The sequence below is a fragment of the Meriones unguiculatus genome, chromosome 5, assembly GCF_030254825.1.
Source record: "Meriones unguiculatus strain TT.TT164.6M chromosome 5, Bangor_MerUng_6.1, whole genome shotgun sequence".
Lineage (NCBI taxonomy): Eukaryota > Metazoa > Chordata > Mammalia > Rodentia > Muridae > Meriones > Meriones unguiculatus.
The window spans coordinates 109,069,596-109,088,902 of NC_083353.1; the positions used below are offsets into that span (position 1 = coordinate 109,069,596).

Below are 19,307 nucleotides of genomic sequence, written 5' to 3' on the forward strand. Positions count from 1 at the left end.
ACAGGCATAAATGACAGAAGAGAAGCCCAGATGAATGGCTGAGACCAGATCTTCAACTAAACCATAGAAGGATTATTTCCCCAAATTAGGGAAAAACATAACCATACAGATACAGAAAGCACACAGGAACACCAAAAGGCCAGAAAAGAAATAGCCCACAGCATATCATAATCAAAAGACTAAGGCTACAGAACGAACAAAAAACACTGGAAGCTGCAAGAGAAAAAAACTACAAGATTCATATAGAGGAAAATCTATCAGTAACACCTGATTTCTCAATAGAAACTTTGCTCTTGGAGCAATGCACTAAACACGACTAGCAGACTACTGAAATCATCCAACTATCCGCCATAGTTAAGAAGAAAGACAAGCTTTCCATGATCCAAACAGCCTAAAACACCTCACTTCTAGCCAGACGTGGGGGTGCACACCTATAATCCCAGCATTCAGGGAGGCAGAGGCAGGCAGATCTCTGTGAGTTCATGGCCAGCCTGGTCTACAAAGTGAGTAGAGGACAGTCAAAGCTACAGAGAGAAACCCCATTTCAATAAACAAAAACAAAAAGTTTCATTTCCAACAACAACAACAAAAAAACCAACAACAAACAAACAAACAAAAAAACGCTAAGCAGAATACTGGAAGCAACACTCCAAACTGAAGAGAGGAATAAATATAGCCAAGAGACTCTAGGAAGAAAACAAAGCTAAACTCAAATGAAATACAAAGTACAACTAAGAACAAAATTAGCATGGGAAAAAAAGCAACCAACTGACTGGAAGTTACACACACCTTTTTAATTATAACTATATTCATAGCCTGAACTCTCCAACCAAAAGACTCAGGCTAGCTCAACATATTCAGAAACAAAATCCACCTATTAACTATAAGAAACTTGTCTTACCTTTAAAGACAGGCATCGCTTTGAAAAGTGAAAAGACAGAAAAAAGTATTCCAAGAAAATGGGATCAAGAAGCAAATAGGCATCGCCATCCTAATAGCTCATAAAACAGATATTGAACTGAAACTAATCAGAAGAGATAAAGAAGGCACTTTATTCTAATCAAGGGATCAATTAATCAGGAAAGTATCACATGCCCCAAACACTGCTGCACCCCATTTGGCTCAGCAGCAGTGGTTCAGAGCACTGGCTGGTCTTCTAGACCTGAGTTCAATTCCCAGCACACATATTGTGCTCACAACTGTCTGTAACTCCAGTCCCACGAGGTCTGATACCTCTCGCCTCCATGAATGTGATACTCATACAGACGTACACGCAGACAAAACATCTATACACATAAAATATACTTTTAAAATCAAATAAAGGAAGAAAACACACAGATTAACACAAACCTAGTAATTGTAGGCAATTTCAACACCCCACTTTCTCTAACACACAAAAGAGAGAGAGAAATCCCATAATTAAAGGACATCAAAGAAATCTACAGGAATATGACAAACACACTCTACTCAGCACAGGGAGGCTTTTCTAAAACAGATCACATGCTGGGTCACAAAACAAACCTTAATAGACATAAAAACTGAAATGATTCCATGTATCCCACCTAACAGTATGCAATAAAACTTAAAATCGACAGCAAACAAAACGCCAGTAACTACAGAGATGCTAAATTCATGTAAATTAAACAACTCATTCCTGCATGATAAATAGGTCAAAGAAGTCAAGAAAGAAATAAAAATGTTCATGAAACTAAGTGAAAATGAGAAAACAACACAACAAAACCTCAGGGACACATTCAAGCAGTTCTAAGAGGGACAATTAGAGCTCTAAGTGCCTGTCCATCAGAAGGAGCACAAGTAAATGACTTAATGATAGGAACCAAGAACCTGAAAAAAATAAAAAAGACAAAACAAACTCCAACCTGGCAGATGGCAGGCAAGAAATAATAAAAAAATCAAAACAGCAATTAATGAAATGGAAACAAGGAAAACACCACAAACAAGTAATGATTCTAAGGCTGGTTGCTGAGAAGATAAGCAAGGTTAACAGATCTTTGGCCCAACTACTAAAGCAAAGAAAAAGGAGAGCCAAATTAATAAAATTAGAGATAAGCACCAAAACATTACAACAGACAACAAAGAAGTTCATAATATTTTAAGGGAATCCTTTAAAACCTGTACTCCTGCTAGGCGACAGCGGTTCATGCTCCCGCCTGGTCTACAAAGTGAGGCCAGGACAGCCAGGGCGACATGAAGAAACCCTGTCTCGGAAAAACAAAACAAACAAAAATATAACCCCCCAAAAAACCTGTGCTCCATTAAGTTGGAAAGCCTGAAAGAAATGAATGACTTTCTTGATTCATTCAAAGAACCAGAGTTAAATTGAGAGGAGGTGAATAACCTAAAGAGACCCATAACAAAGACGGAGAAGCAGGGGTAATGAAAAGCCTTCCAGCGAATAAGTCCAGATGGAGTCACAGCAGACTTCTACTAGAGTTTCAAAGAAAAACTATAACCAATCCTTACTGACCAATCTTAAGTTCTACAAAAACAGAAACAGAAGGATCACTCCCAAACTCATTCTAGGAAACGAGTATTATTCTAAATATCAAAACAAGGCAAAAACAACAAAACTACAGACCAATACCCCTGAGGAACATAGAAGCAAAACTCAATAAGATACTAGCAAACCAAATAAAGCATGTCTCAAGATCATGCACCATGTAGGTTGGCTTTATCACAGAAATGTAGGTAAGATTCAACACACATTAAGTCAGTAAGTAAAACTGTATAGTCTTAAAGACACACACACACACAATCATCTCAATAAATGAAGAAAAGGCCTATGACAAAATCCAACATACTTCCATGATAGAAGTCTAGAGATAATCGGACTGGAGGGAAGACATCGCAACATAATAAAGGCAATATAAGACAAACCCACAACCAACACTATCCTTGAAGCAATTCCATTAAAGTCAGGACTGAGACAGAGCTGCTCACTATAACCCCTCCATGGTTAGAGCACGGAGCAGTTAAGGCAAGAGTAGGCCATTAAAAGGACACAAATAAAAAAAGAAGGTAAACCATCCTTATTTGCAAATGATATTATTATACATGAGATCCCAGAAATTCCACCAAAAACTTCTAGAACAATCAACAATTTCAGCAAAATGGCAGTTTAAAAAAAAATCAACTTACAAAAAAAAAAAAAAGTCTTTGTATACACCAACTGACAAAGACATGGCCACACGCCCATTAGCCATAGCATCAAAGACAATAAAATGTCTTGGAATAAATTTAACCAAGGAGGCAAAAGACCTCTACAATGAAAACCTCAAATCTCTGAAGAAAGAGACTAGAAAGTGAAAAGATATCACTTGTTCAAGAATTGGTAGAATTAATATGATGAAAATGACCATCCTACCAAAAGTTATTTACAAATTCAACGCAATACCAATGGAAATAACTACCACATTTTTCACAGAAAGAGAAGTAAAATCTTAAGAGTCACATGGAACCAAAAAAGATCCCAGAGAGCCAACACAACCCTTAGCTTAAAAAAAAAAAAAAAAGAGGCAGCAATGCTTTCACATCAGTAGCTGACATCTGCTTTCCTTCCTGCCACAAGTTCAGAGTTCAGTTAAATTCAGATTTGTTACTGCTTGTGTGCAGCAAACATTCTGATATGGAGACATGATCTGTGATAGAAACAAGAAGCCAGTGACAAATATGCAATACTGAAGTCAGAAAATGTTCTTCTACAGTAATTCTTTAATGATTTCCCTGCATGTGTGAAGGAGGTGAGGGGCGCTAGGGACTGAGTCCAGGCGTTCCGATGGTAGGTAAGCACGAAGCCACTGATAGACATCCAGCCAGTTCTTCCCAACGAGAACAGACCACTTAGCATTACCTCCTCTAAATCCCAATCATGAGGGGCCTCCACAAGGAATCGGGAGCAATCCAGAGAGTCTGCCTTGTGCTTGCACACTCGATCTGGCTGGCTCACACGAAACAGTCCTCCAAGCTCTTCTACAGTGTCTCCATCTTCATCTTCATTATCCTCTGTCACTAAAGAGACCATCGTAAGAGAAAGACGAGAACACACACTTCAATACTAGAGTACTCATTGCCCTGAACTAGTTAAAGCACACATCTTAGAATCCAAGGAACTTTAGAATTCTGCCCATTATAGACATATTGTACCCCTGGCCACTCACCCACCAAGAACCAAAAGGCCAAATCTCCAAAAAGCAACCACTGAATGTGACTGGAAGAGCTAGCTCCTTGCAAAGCAGCAGCAGAGACCATAGAGGAGTGAAAATACTGGAGGCTGGGGAATGGAAGGTATTTAAAGGAAAAGATCTTAAGAAAGATCTTCTATGCAAAGTTTCCTTAGAACTTCCCATCACTAAATGTCTGGAGACAAAATCTAAATGAAAATCAGATCACTCTTCAATTTTCTTATCGAGAGGCAACTTATTTCTGCATTTTTCCCAAAAAGAACCTATAAACAAGATTAACAAATCATAAAAATTAGCAAACATGGGCAAAGAAAACACGAGGCTTTCATTCTCATAAAGGGGAGTGGGGAGGGCCTTTCATAGGCAGAAATGTTTCTAACATTAAACATGCAAACAAAAAAAAGGTCTCATGGAGGACTTTATAAAATGACATAATGGACAATCTTCTCATCAAAAATTTCAAAACAATCGAGCAATATGTTATAAAATCAATATATGGTTCTTGTGACATGATTATAAACATCTGCAAAGGCCAATGAAAGGCTCAGCAGGTAAGGGTGCTTAGCATGCAAGCCTGGTTATCTGAGTTGAATCCTGAAAACCCATACAAAGGTGGAAAGAACGAACCAACTCTACACATTTGTCCTCTAACCTCCACATCACAAATGTGTGTATGCGCCCACACACACACAGTAAGTAAATAAAATTTTTAAGATCTGTTTTTAAAATGTCTGGTAAATATATAAAAAGCTGATAGCCAGGAATAATGAATGTCTAAAGTATAATCCCAATCTATATATCAATGACTTCAGTTCCTTTTCAGAAAGTAATTAAAGAACCTAAAACATTTTGAGCTCTTTACCTGTGCCATAAATCAGCTTTCGAAGATTTGGAGTTGCTTGTTGCTGCCTCAAAAAGGCCTCTGCTGCCTTCCTGGAAAGGTCTTCCTTCCACTTGAGGGCACCTAAAAGACCAACACCCAGTTACACCTGCTCACTGCCCTCTGCCTCACACTCTAAAATTCACTCATTTGAAAACATATTCATGACATATTTAAGTAGTTAACAAACCCAAAGAGCAGACTCAAAACTGTAAACATTCTATTAATAATAATCGTTTAAGTCCCAAATTTATGAGGCACTAACGCAGTTTAAGGATGCATGGCATTTCTGCTAGTATTTACCTGTAGTTTCTATAGAGCTGCTATTTTCCTCCTTGTGCTCTTCTTCCTCTTTGAGTAGGTTTTCAATGTCACTGCTCTCGTCAACCATGTTCTCTGACTCAAGTTCCTGAGGATTCACACGCTTTCCCCTAACAACCTCTCTGCGCTCTGTGTCTTCTTCCTCTGAACTGAGCTCTGATTCTTCAGACTCATCTTCAGAGGGAAATGCCTCCTCAGCCGTACAGTGCCCAGAATCAGAAGTGGTGAGGACTGCTTTCCTCACCGGGGAAGGCTTCTCTACATCCAGATGATCCCTCCACTGAGGGGCTATGGACAGTCCTGCCCCACTGTCTCCTCCAACAGACTTGGGCTCCCCAATGTCCCTCTCTCCTGCAGTGGAGTCACCATCTTCACTGCTTTCATCTGCCTCCTCCGCCTCCTCCTCTCCCCCCGAGCTCCTCTCCAGATCATCATCACTGTCAGCGAATGCTGGCAAATCCACTTCACTGTCTTCTTCCTGCTCCTCAAGTTTTGGTCGTTTACTTCTCCTAACAGTCATGTGTTCACAGCTCCTGGCTTCAGTACCTTCTTCTTCCTCCTCCTCCTCTGCTTCATCATCACTAGAGCCATTTTCCATCCTGTCATCTTCAGACATTTCTTCATCATCTTCACTCTCTTCATCTCCAGATTCCTCTTCTGTGTCTCCAAAAATGGCTTTCCGACGCACTCGGCCAGTTTTCACATCCACTTGCTTTTCCTCTTTGGGCATGCACAGCCTGTATTTCAAATAAATAAAAACCAATTCAAATTGTAAGTAAGTGGCTAATCTAGAAATGTCAACCACTTTGCAAAGAAAAGGGAGGGTACAAGGTTCTAGTCCTGCCTGGGCGCAGAGTAAAGAGTTTGTTGGTAGAACCTGGCCCGGCCTGTGCAGAGTTGGGTTTGTGCCTTAGCATTTACTAAACAAACAGCACCATTATATTCCCAAAATGACAGCACAGAAAAATGATGACAGAGCCAGGCATGAAGGTGCATGCCTGTATTCCCAGTACTCAGGAAGGCAGAGGCAGAGGGAGCTCTGTGAGTTTGAGGCTGGCTGGTCTACAAAGTGAGTCCAGGACAGCCAGGGCTACACAAAGAAACCCTGCTTCTACAAACCAAAAAAAGAAAAATGATGCCTAACACTTAAATAATTAATAAGCAAACTCACACAGTTCCCTAATGACACACTTGCAAAATACTAATAAAGAGAACAAGGAGGCTTTTGTTAGACAAACAGTTTACATTTAGAAATCTACTCAAAAGAAAAGTTAGTATTTAGCACATCTTCAAAACAAATCCAGGTCTAAAGCACAATGTAAGCTTTGGTCACCGTGTTGTATCAGAAAATACTATGCTCATGCTCACAGATGAATGGGAATGTGCTTAGAATACCCAGGAGACTCCACACTGAGGTCAAATATGGGACAATGTAAAGAAAAATGACAGTAAGGGATGATAACAACAAAATAAAACCAAAATCCAGAGTGGACAGTGATATAAAAATCAAGCAGGAAGAAAAAGTTCTCTGTTTAGGAAAGGCAGCTGGCCAGAGTTCTGAAAGTGCTCTGTGGTTGGCTGACTCATCTTCTGGGTGTTGCTGCGTTTGTAGAGGATGATGACACGGGCTGAGGATGATGCCTCAGCAGTTCAGAGCACTCACTGATCTTACAGAAGACCTGGGTTCCATTAATTGGTACAGATTCATCAAGATGGTAAAGCTATGGGATAAAATTAAAACTAAACAAAGCTATTCAGTGTTAGTGAATAAAAAACTATGAAGCCATCAATTATAAAAAACCTAAAGACAGTTCCTAAGTCAGAAACACAAATAATAAAACAATGACCACATAAAAAATGCATAGACAAAAAATTATGTTGTTTATTATGTGTATGCATTTGTGTGCCTACAGAGTTTATATGTATGAGCATGTAGGTGGCCAATGCAGTCAGAGGATGTAACTCCTGGAACTGGAGTTACAGGCATTTGGGAGGCAACAGATGTGAATGCTGGACAGTGAACCCAAGTTCTCTGCAGAAATAGGAAGTGCTCTTGACCACTAAATAAGCTCTCAAGTCCTGGGAATAGTGACCCTCATGTGAACTCTTTTAATCTCTCAAGTTACCATGTTAAGCAGTAATGCACAGTATAATAAACTATACTGTACACAGTCTATCAGTTTCAGAATGATTATGAAGCACGAGTAGAACAAAAATCAATGTTAAGCAAAGTACCCACCAAGTACAATGGTACAGAAGTACATAAACTCCTATTCCAGGCTGAAAAATGAGCCATGTTAGAATCTACCACGGTGATTTAAAAAGAAAAAAAAAAAAGTATAGAAGACTTTCAGAGACAAGGCATGTGCCTTTGGACAGAACGTGAATAAACAGCTAGACACTACTCCAGAATTTTGCTCACCAAACAAAAAACCTGGAGTCAAATCCCATCAAAATAAAACTGTGATGTAGAATAGATAATATTTTACTTTAACTTTTTAAAATTAAAAATTAGGAAAGAGCCATAAAAAGGGTCATTGGGTAAAAAAGCTTGCCACCAAGCCTCTGAGCTTGATTCCTGGAGCTGACATGCTAAGTAGAGAACCAACTCTAACAAGTTTGTATGTATGCACACATGCACACACAAAAAAATGTTTAAAATTAAAAAACAAACAAACAAACAAATAAACAAACAAAAAAAAAACCTTAGAAAAACGGTAGACTTACCCTTGATTATCTATATCTTCTGACCCCAGAGGTTTGGAATCAGAAAAAAGTGTCACTCTGCTTGAAGCCATCTTAGCATCAATACTGGCATGGGTGGAGATGAGACTCTGGACCAGCTCATGTGTAGGGCCTGTTTCCTCCTGTCAAAGCCAGGAAAATGTACATGTGAGGAAAGCAAAAGGATTCTGGAGACAAACAGGTTTCATCACTTCTCAAAATGACCCTAAACATAGGCCAAAGACGGCTCAGCAGCTACAGCTGCTCGTGCAGAAGGCTGAGAGTTCAGTTCCCAGCACAGCACCCACACTGGGCACTCACAGATGCTTGTAATCCAGCACCACACAGATCTGCATCTCTGCCTCTGAGGCCACCTGAACACACACACACACACACACACAAATAATAATTATTTTTAAAAATTACCTTACAGTTCTAAAACCCTTTCTCATTGTGTCAGAAAAAAAAGAAGAAAATTCTTATACTGCTTAAACTTGATCCTAAACAATGTAAGCACCTCTTAAGTTCAGTCTAACCTAACCACTCAGCTAGGACAACTCCAGGTCTCAAAACTGTAGACAAGAACTATTTCAACCCAGCAAGATTACATTTCAAAAAACTAACAAAAATCTTAAGTCCCCATCACTCCCAAGGCTCAGGGAACACTGAAGAATACAGGGTAGACAGAAAATAAGAGCTGAAGAACAAGAACAATCTGTGTCACACTGTCCTCTGCTCAGGGCACAGCCACTGTTCTCACGAACTGACAGCACTGTGCTGATCTGCAGAAGCTGGAACCTGTCAACATTCTCACTAGGGCTGGAAATGGGTTCATGAGGTCCCATCCCTCCCTGAGGAGCAACTGGCAGTTAATGGCTGCCGAGAGGGGGGAATCTTTTCTTTCCCCCTAATGTGTAAGGGTGTTTTGCTTGCACATACTCATCTGTGCACAACCTGCATGCCTGTTTGCCTGTAGAGGCCAGAAGAGGGCATCACTCCTCCCAACCCCCCAAAACTGGAGTAATAGTTAGCTGTAACCACTGTAAGGGTGCCTGAGAGGTCCCAGGTCCTCTAGAAGAGGAGGAAGCACTCTTAACTACATGGATGTGGGCAGTCTACAGCCAGTAACTCACTCCAAGCCTATTCTCATGCACATAAATCTAATTAAACTCAGAGGTCATGAAAAAGGCATGCTGAGAAGAGTGTCAGAAAACAAAAAGGGAGAGGAAGGGAGGGAAGCAAGTGTGAAAACTGCTAAAATCCATCACACACATACACACACACACGTTGGAACTAGTCAAAGAGTAAGTTTAAAAAGGCATGAAAGAAGGAGGGCGGACTGAGAAGGCGTCCAGTAGGAGTGTGAGGGAATGAAAAGGTAACTGGGGTGACAATGATCAAAATATACATACTCATATATAAAACTGTCAAATACATACTTCCAAAACAATAAAAATATCCCAAACTTCTTACACTTACACACACCTGGCTGTAACCAAGAAAATAAAAAGTTCAACAAGGAGGAGGACAAATAACACAGGATGTTTAATAAAGCCCCAAGAAATCATTATTTTATATTTACCTAAAATTATTCATAATACATCAAGTACATGTGTACAAATCTTACCTCTCACACACACACAGACCTTAAAGAAGTATGCTAATTAGCCTGACACTGCTCTTCGCAGGAGCCATAGATTATCTACCAAAAACCCAACCCCCAGCATGAGAAACTTCCACTTGAATAGTTGGTCAGAGGAGTCCGCTGCTTGCCCTTGGTTGTATCTCAGAGGCTGAAGGTAAGTGAGTACTGCTGAAGACACCACATATTTAGAACACTGAACTCAGAAGATTCAAGCTGGATCCGATCTGAAAGCTCCTTCGTGAACGCTCCTTCCTGAGGTCTACCTTTCATAGTACAGCTAACACTAAGCAAGTCAAGAGAAGGAAGCAATGCATAGTCCTACCCAGCTGTGATGCCTGTGAACCACAACCATAACCAGTGTGACAAGATGCTCCTAGGGTGTAATACTGGCACTTCTATCTGGGCACTAACTAACAGCTGTCTAACTGGACTGAAGGCCCGTTCAATAGCAAGGAAACCACACCTGGTACTGGCAAGCTAACCAACTAGGGGCTAGTGAAGTCATGGATCTTAAAGGATGTATTACCACCAATTTATTAGATCAGCAAAATTCCCAATTGCATTCTAAAATGTATCCTTATCCCAGAGATAAGTGCAGCTATCACCTCTCATCACTGGAGCTTCTCTTCATATCAAAGAGACCATTACAGAAAACCATAACTGGCCACAATGCACAGATCAACAGATTAGAGAGAGCCCATTCCCAACAGGTGCATCTATAACACAACTAAGGGGGACAGGAAGATTCTAAGAGCCAGAGTACCAGGTCTGTGGTTGAGATTTTTGTCTCCTAGAAATGACAGGGAAGCTACAGCCCTGATACCACAACAAAATGGCTGCCTAAACAAGACTTGAACAATGGCAACACCGACAGACATGCTATTGTGGTAAGGGAAAACTACAGGCAACTAATGACTGCTGAGAGAATTAGTCTTCCCAAGGGATGAGTTCCTTAATAAACTATCCAATACAAAGTTAGCCCTGAAATTCATACAAACACCATCAAATGGACTCAGTTATATTTATATATTTACATACATGAATATATTTACAATAATAATAACCAAAGAAAAAGAGGCTATCTATTAGGGGCAGGGAAGGGGTTGGAAAGGGAAAGAGGAATGTAATTTAATTAATTTTGATTTTTAGAAGTTGTAAATTAAAAAGTATAAAAATAACACCAATTATACACACATGCACACATAACACACCAGCCAAGGTTACATAGAAACTCTGTCTCAGAAAAAAAGAAAAACCACAGTAAGAGCATTCTAGACTTTTCTAGAAAGATGAGCAGGACAGATGTCCTGCTGACAAAGGTGCCAACAACTGGGGACTTCAAATCTGGAGAGTATGACATAAAAACTTAGGAAAGAGACCAATTGTTACCATCGCCTGGAAGCCATGGCTGCCACCAAGGTCCACATAGACAGCATCCTTGTCATACAGCACACCCCCAACTCCAGAGAGAGGGGCGTAAACCAGCTTCTCCTTCTCATTCAAACAGCGCTTCTTTTGCTGCTCTGGAAGAGCACAGGGATCTGGGAGAAAACTGACATCGCTGGTGACAAAATCTCCTACGCCTGGAAGACAGAACCCAGGAAGCAACTTGACAAGAAGCCAAGCATTCAAAACACAAGTGTCAACTGTTGGAAAAAACATTCCTGCATGTGAAGGCTTGAGGCAGGACATGGGAAAGGCACTACTACGACGTGGACCTTGCCAGCTAGACAATACTGCGTTCACTCAGCACTCTGGACAGATGATACACAGCTGAGTTATTTTTTAAACCTCCATAATATGGCTCTGCCTTGTTTGGCAATTCTTTACTGTTTCAGAGGAAAGAACCATTGCAAGAGGTCAATAAATACAGCGTGCTTTATATAAGAGAATACCTGGCATGTGAATCTGACTGTTACTTTTCAGGTAGGCTCCTCGTAAATAACCATAAAGAGACACCTTCCGGTCACACTTGCTGTTTGTGCGGATATCCTCAGGGTTTGTCAAGTCTTCCATCCTAGAAAAGTAAAATACAATCACGTGGCAGGAAGGAGCATAAGAAGTACTTATACTTCTTTGGTATCCTGACAAGTCTTATTTGTGGGCTGGGAGCACAGCTCAGTGTCCAACACTGCCCGGCACATGAGGCCTGGAGTTTAATCTCAAGTACCATGAAAACAAGTCTTGCTCCTTAAGCACATCATTTAGAAAACTACAAAATACAGTAATAATGAAGCATGGTCCACTATCTTCCGAAGGACAGCAGCAGAAACATGACTGCCTCCAACTGGCTCTATGATAATGCATTCCACAAGGCACTTCTAAGGGAAATGATATCTTTATTGTGTCCAGGAAAAACAGAGAACATGTTTAGAAAAACTCTTTATGTAAGAGTTAAGAGTAACCTGCTGGCTGAGGTGTTTCAGTTAGCTTAGATTCCTCTAAAGAAGGGTATTATAAGCTGAGAAAACATGAAGAAAAACAAAAGTAATACAGGTGACTGACTGGTGCCCAAGGACACCATCACTGAAGCTTCAAAATCTTCCCATTTTTCTGTTATTTGGTTTATTAAAAAAAAAAAAAAAGCCAGGCACTGGTAATACACACTTTTAATCCCAGCACCAGGGAGACAAGAGGCAGGCGGATCTCTGAATTCAAGGCCAGCCTGATCTATGGAGCAAGTTCCAGGTCAGCCAGGGCTCTACAGAAAAACTCTTGTGTTGAAAAAACAAACAAAATAACAGATAAAGAAAAAAGTAAAGACAAGAAACAATGCCGGAGGCTTTGTGCAAACCCTCTCTGCACTGAGCATGCCCAGCCCTTACCCTCACTGTATATATTTCATAATTATTCACTCTAGAAAGCATTGCATCTTCTAGTGACTGCACCCAACAGGCACTGATCTTTCTCAATTCTTGAAAAAGTTAAAAAGAAATAGACACACCAGGAGGAAAAGAAATTCACACTTGTATTTTACCTGTCTGCCAGGATGTAAGGATGAGAAGTTTGCCATGTGAGAGGCCTGAACTTCATAACTGTAATAAATCGGCCCAGGTTGTGAATCTCTTGGTTCTGATACTCTCCATGTACCATTCCAGAAAGATAGAACAACTTGGCACCCTAAAAAAGTGAAAGTGAATGTTAATTAAACACATGTCAATACTGTAAAAATCAGGGACATTACAGGCCACTGTCTTGGCATTTTCAAAGCTGGCAGCCCTCCTCAGGTCTTGTCATGTGTGAGCCTCACAAAGCACACTTCTCTCAGGTAAACACTGGCATCTGTGGAGAAGGCACTAAGATTCCTGAGCAGAAAAAGGACTTTGTGACCAACTGGCCACAGCAGCATGAGAAAAAGAAAGTACAGGTCCTGGTCCCTGACAAGCAGAACCTTCTGAAGCATCAAACCACACCCGACAGTGGACACTGCCTCATGTATGTGTGCAGAAGCAAACAACATACACCAAGAAGCACCAACAAAGACCATGGGAGGAAACAGGCCAAGGACTAGAAACACATGCACACAGAGAAACCCTAGAGATTTTGTGAATAGCTCGTCATTCTGGCTACTTTAAATGATTAAAAGTGACAGGACCCAATGATACTTTGCTTCTTACCGGGTAGACTTCTGTCCAGAACCTGTGCTTTAACCGTTTCTTTGTCTTCTTGAGTTGCTTGTTATGCTTGAAGGAGTCTAGATGGGTGAGAACTCCCATAATTTTAGGAAAGCCGTGTACTTGACAAATGTTTAGAAATTCAAATGTCTCCATTTCAAACCCAAAGCTGGCATCTATAAGCATTAGCACCTAAAAACAGAACACAATTTCTCACAGAAGCCGTGAAAATACTCCACTCAAAACAAGAATCAGAAAGTTATGGCCCATAGGTCAAATTAATTAAGCCACTCACATGCTTTCTTAAATATTCAAAAGAACACCACAAAAGGTATCTCCACTAGAACTCATGCTCTCAAGGTTACAAAATCATTAGTACTTCAGTCATTTATAACACCAGGTTTAGCAAGCTTATACTACTTTGTACTAAGAGTAACACTTAAATGACCCCCCAATTTAAAAACATATAGACTTGAAATCAGCACAGCTTGATGGGGCTAAAGAGACGGCTCAACAGAGCACTTCTTCTTGCAGAGGACCCAGGTTCAATCCCCAGCAACAACAGAGCAGCTCAGACCCATCTGTAACTCCAGTGCCAGAAGATCCAAGCACCTCTTCTCACCTCTGTAGGCTCCAGGCATTCACATGGTGCAGACTCACATGCAAACAAACCACTCACATACATAAAATAAAACAAATAAATCTTACACACACACACCACAATTCTGTTATCCTGTCATAACAGGTTATGAGACAGCTAAAAAAGTAAGTAATGAACACCACGAGTTCCAAAACTCAATTCAGGCTTTTTCTTCTGATTAGTACTACATAGACTGTCTGTTGAGCCCTGATCACGTCACCCTCTCTTAATCACTAAGAATGGAAATTTTACGGAATATACAAGATGCGGTGTGGAGGGGGGCTCATTAATGATCTCACCCAGCCATGAACCCCATGAACTACAACAATGACGACCTGCCAGGCAAGTTATGTTCACCATTCAAATGACCATTGTGGAGGTAACCAACCGTTTTTTGAATGAATTTGAGGCCTGTTCCACAGAACTCATACCTACCACTGTAAACCTGGTCAAGAGCCTGTGGCTGGAAGGTCACAAGCTCTCAAGGAAAATCTACTACTGGTGTCTTTTTAAAAGGGCGCAGTGTCCAGTGTCAGACTGCCTTCTAAACAGTTATGTTTGGCAAGGTATGGTGATGCAGAGTTAATCCCAGCACCTGGGAGGCAGGCATGTAATTTGAGGCTAGCTTGGTATATATAACGAGATGTAGGCCAGCACTCAGAGCTCACAGAGATACCCGGTATAAGCAATTAAAAAAAAAAAAAAAAAAAAAAAGGACTGGATTAGTCTGACTCCAGGCCTTTGGCAGAGATCCTTTTTGCAATGAGTGGCAGTTAACACAGATGCACGGCTGCTCACAGCAACTGTGGCATGCTTGGCTCTAAATAGGTCAACTATATCACTCTATCACCCTCTCCACGGTCAAGAACACTACAGAAGACAGGGTGAAAAGTTAGAAGCTGGGAAGACTGCACTCAAGAACTCACTGCTTCTGTGGTTACCTGGACAAGACAGCCCACCACCATTCCCTCAGGCATGGGGTTCTACCCTACACTGAGGCTACAAGCAGCTAATGGATGCTGGGGAAGGGAGTCAGTGATAAATTGCCAGTGTCCCAGTAAATAACCCAACTCATATACGCAGCCAGAATTAAACAGTGGGTCCAATAAATAACTAAATAAATATAAAGACACCAGGGATGGTGGTGCATACCTTTGATCCTAATAAAAACTTACACTTTAAAAAGAAAAAGAAATGGAGATTCTGGCTCATTAAGAATAAAGGGCTTAGCCACGTATGGTACACACCTTTAATCCCAGCATTTGGAAGGCAGAGGCAGGCCAGCCTGGTCTACAGAGTGAGTTCCAGGATAGCCAGAACCACACAGAGAAATCTTGTCTCAAAACAAAGAAAGAAAAATAAATGGCTCATCTCAAAACAAATTACCTAACGGACAGGAGCCTCAATTTCATCATCGGTAAAGTGTACATAATACCTGAATGAGCACATTGGTGACAATGCACTGGGAACCCAGGCCACCCTATTGACTTACCAGATCTGCTACTTTAGCTAGATCAATCATTACATTGATGTCACACCCACATTCAATAATGGTAAGTCTGCGCTTTTTACCTGTAAATACAAAAAAATAGTTCTTCTAAAAATCTTGAAAATGCCCTATCCATTAACTCTACAATGATTATGTTTTTAACTGTATCTAGTAAAACACCAGGTATCTTTACAGGAAAGTGATTATTTATTTTTATGGCCCAAACTGTCAATTTACCTGATAGGAGGCTCAATTTCATTATAGGTAAAGTACACATAATACCTGAATGAGCACATTGGTGATTATGTGAGCTAAATTTACAGAAAGCTGTTAACATAGTATCAATTCCATCCTGATTTCTTTGCACTGGTCTCTCTTTAGTTTTAAAATATACCAACTGCACCCAGATAAAGATATTTTAAAAGGTACAATTCTAGACAGGGTTCATAATGACCGTGATCCTGCTGAGCCACAGGCCACTCTCTTATCTCCATCAAATTTTCCTATACTCTTAATATGGCTAAAAATATCATCAAACCTAATATAACAGAATGTTCATGGAATAGTCATATATTCCTATACTATTACTATAAGTAAAACTATCCTCAAACCTAACAAACCAGAACGTCATGACACAATAGCTTTCCCTATTAAAATGTAATGATCAAGGATACCCCAAAGATAAAAAAAAAAAAAAAAAATACCCTACTCCATCACGAATGTAACAAGGCACTTCAGTTTCTATCATCACCATTTAGAGAATTTGCTTCATTTTTCCTCACTTAAATACACAAATCCTAATCCCAGCACACTGGAGCCAAAGACTCCTGAGTGCATCTCTGCGAGTTCAGCCTGGTCTATATAGCAAGTTCCAGGAGAACCACAGCCACAGAGAGACCCTGACTCAAAAACAGAAACAAACAAAATTCTCCTAAGGGGGTGCTGAGAGATGGCTCAGAGGTTAAGAGCGCTGGCTGTGCTTCCAAAGGTCCTGAGTTCTATCCCCAGCAACCACATGGTGGCTCACAACCACCTATAATGAGATCTGGTGCCCTCTTCTGGCCTGCAGGCACACATGCAAGCAGAACACTATATAAATAAATAATAAATAAATCTTAAAAAAAAAATAATTAAAAAAAAAAATTCTCCTAAGGGAATTACACAAATTCTCCTAAGAGCAGCTTTGAGAAGGAAAGCGAACATGTGCAGAACACGGGCGCTAACTGACTGGACCAGCTAAACCTTCCCAAGAAGCACACTTGGCAAAGCCAAGCAAGCGGTCAGACTAAGGGGGTGTACACCTACCCTGTTACAGCTGAAAAGTTACCTTCAGAGTTACAGACAACCCAGAGAGAGCACATGTGGTCACAGGACGTAACAGCGTCACGACTATACTTTCACAATCCCTCGGGCAGCAGTTGCCACACCAGTCTATGGCAGTGCTCCCTACCTGACACAATTGTCACAGGGCCTCTGATCTCAGTCAACTTCTGTCTGGTGAAATTCCGAATGAGGCACCGGATCAAAGTGCTCTTCCCAACTTTTGGAGGCCCCATCACCACTACCACTATGGGTGGCGGCTCCAGTGGAGTTCTGTCAACCACCGGGATGTGATGCTTTTTTGTCTTTAAATCCTGAGTCCTATTAGTTTAAAAAAGCAAAACAAAAAGTTTACTTCTAAAACACAAAAGATCTTTTTAAAGTACAGATGTTACAGATAACATATAACATGGATGCAATTAACTTTAATTTAATTGGTAACACCTATCCCTCCCATCCAAAAATTACTCTTCAGTAAAGATAAAACAGGTGACCAAGAAATAAAGTCAATAATCAAACACATCATAAATGGGAGCGTTTGACTTTAACTACAGCTTTCTACTAGTTTACATTAAATGAAAACTAAAAGGGGGGGAGGAGGCGCACCACCAGCTCCCTTATTGCCATAGAGGTATTTAAAGTTTAAGAAATTTCTGACAACTATATTTTAGAAATTCTTTCCTCTTGGTCAAGGAAAAGAAAAAAAAAAAGAAAGGAAAAAAAAGGATGGATTAAAGAAAAAAAAAAAGGGCAGATGTTGGAGGCAAATTTGTCTTTGGCAAAGAGTTCTGACATTTTAGGAAAAGCAGCCTTCCAGACCTGAATTAAACCCCCCCCAAGGCCAAGTGTCACCTGTGAGAAGCTACTACTAATTAGCAAAATGAAAGAACCGATAACCCCAGCTAAACTTACCTGTGAAAGGAACGAGCCATCCGCACAGCAGACTGAACTGCAAAGGCTTTGGGATTTCTCTTCCTGGCATCCTCTTCATCTCCAAGCTGTAGATTCTGCAGATGCCGTTTCTTTTTCTTCTCAGCTTTAGGCCCACTGTGCTTCTTTCTGTGTTTCTTATGATCCTTGGCCTCCATGGTGGCTATCGATCAACTACAAGTCTTAACCTACATGAAACAGGGTGGCATGGTGGAAGGAATAGATTACAATCAGGACAACATGAGGGTTTGGGGGGCAGTAACTTTCATTTACTTATTTATGAAATGATGATGTATTTGTTCTCCGAATAGAGGTAGAAAATGCTTAGCCATTATCTTCAAATTAATTTCTCTTTCTTATGTAATAAAGTAGAAGAGTCAGCGGCACCAACATTTTCCCTTTTTGTTATGTTTTAATGTATCTTAAAGCTATCGGCAGTATTCATTTTTGTAACGACAGAAATATACTCCATGGTTCCCAATTCTGTTAACTGCACACGTGGATACAGAGAATTTCAAACGTACCTTGGGAAACTGAAAAACAATCTTAAATTTTCATTAACTTTAAACTTACACAGCCACACGTGCCTAACTATGCTGGACGACTCAGGCCTAGCCACTCACTGAATTAATCAACGAAGGGACTTTTTAATTTAAACGAAAACGAACATAACAGAACCCGTCTCGCAGTAATCGGTGGAAGCACACACCCGCCACACACAGATACACACACACCTGAGAAAAGCACACCCAACAGAGCTGGTTAGTCCCTCCCTGATGGAGGCATCATCCCCGCTACTCAGGGTCGGGCACTGCACGAACCCACTCCCCCGCCCTCCACGGAGCCCCTCTCCGGCAGTTAGGAAACTTGCCTGCCAGGCCAGACGCGCTTGGGAGCAGCCTGTCGGGAGGCTCGAGGACAGACCTCCCCCGGAACCCGACAGACAGCGGTCGGCCACGGGGACGCTCAGGCTCACGGCAGCAACTGCTCGGTCCGCGACCACGACACCGGAAACGGAAGTTGTCCTTCGCACTCGCCCGTCGTAGGGAAACCAGAACCTGGAGAGGAAGAGACCCGGGGACGGACTACTTTTTCCAGGGGAAAGCCGGAAGTAGGAAGATTGGCTGAGGGATTGCAGGTTTGTTCGCCGCTGCCCCTCAGTCCGGTGGACCTGTTCTTTCTCCGGTCGTTATCTGGTTCCTCACCTACAACGACCTGACTGCACAACTCCGGCAAGAGGGTGCTGCGCGCGTCGCGAGGATCCGCGCGGCCCTGTGGCCTGGCCGGCTTATTTGAGTCCTGGAGGAAAGCCGGAAGAGCCCCTGAGTCCCCGTCAGTCCCGACTTGAAAACTGAATCCTACCACTCTGTTTGGGGTCCTTTCGTTCATTATTACAGATGCCAGCTCTGAGTCCTTAGATTCTTCAGCTCTCGGCTGCCCTCTTGTGCCAGGGCCGACGGGCCGACGGCAGGGACAAACCGTGTTTTTGTGTGCTCCTTGACAAGGCTTTTTCTCAAGAGACGTTTTTGCTTGCCGTTTTCT

The 19,307-nt window shown here is 41.3% G+C and overlaps 1 protein-coding gene across 1 annotated transcript in view; it reads right to left on the reverse strand.

Moving 5' to 3' along the window:
• Positions 1 to 18,789, reverse strand: part of Bms1 (BMS1 ribosome biogenesis factor) — a 36,510-nt gene extending 17,721 nt beyond the window's left edge. Inside the window, exons 1-12 of the mRNA XM_021663037.2 lie at positions 18,637 to 18,789; positions 17,748 to 17,953; positions 16,966 to 17,156; positions 15,519 to 15,598; positions 13,390 to 13,578; positions 12,750 to 12,892; positions 11,668 to 11,789; positions 11,162 to 11,355; positions 8,131 to 8,270; positions 5,386 to 6,140; positions 5,065 to 5,166; positions 3,872 to 4,029 (exon numbers count right to left, since the gene is read on the reverse strand). Coding sequence (XP_021518712.1) covers positions 3,872 to 4,029; positions 5,065 to 5,166; positions 5,386 to 6,140; positions 8,131 to 8,270; positions 11,162 to 11,355; positions 11,668 to 11,789; positions 12,750 to 12,892; positions 13,390 to 13,578; positions 15,519 to 15,598; positions 16,966 to 17,156; positions 17,748 to 17,923 — 2,250 coding nt within the window. The 5' untranslated portion in view covers positions 17,924 to 17,953; positions 18,637 to 18,789. The remainder of the gene's footprint in view (positions 1 to 3,871; positions 4,030 to 5,064; positions 5,167 to 5,385; positions 6,141 to 8,130; positions 8,271 to 11,161; positions 11,356 to 11,667; positions 11,790 to 12,749; positions 12,893 to 13,389; positions 13,579 to 15,518; positions 15,599 to 16,965; positions 17,157 to 17,747; positions 17,954 to 18,636) is intronic.
• Between the last annotated feature and the right edge of the window lie 518 nt (positions 18,790 to 19,307).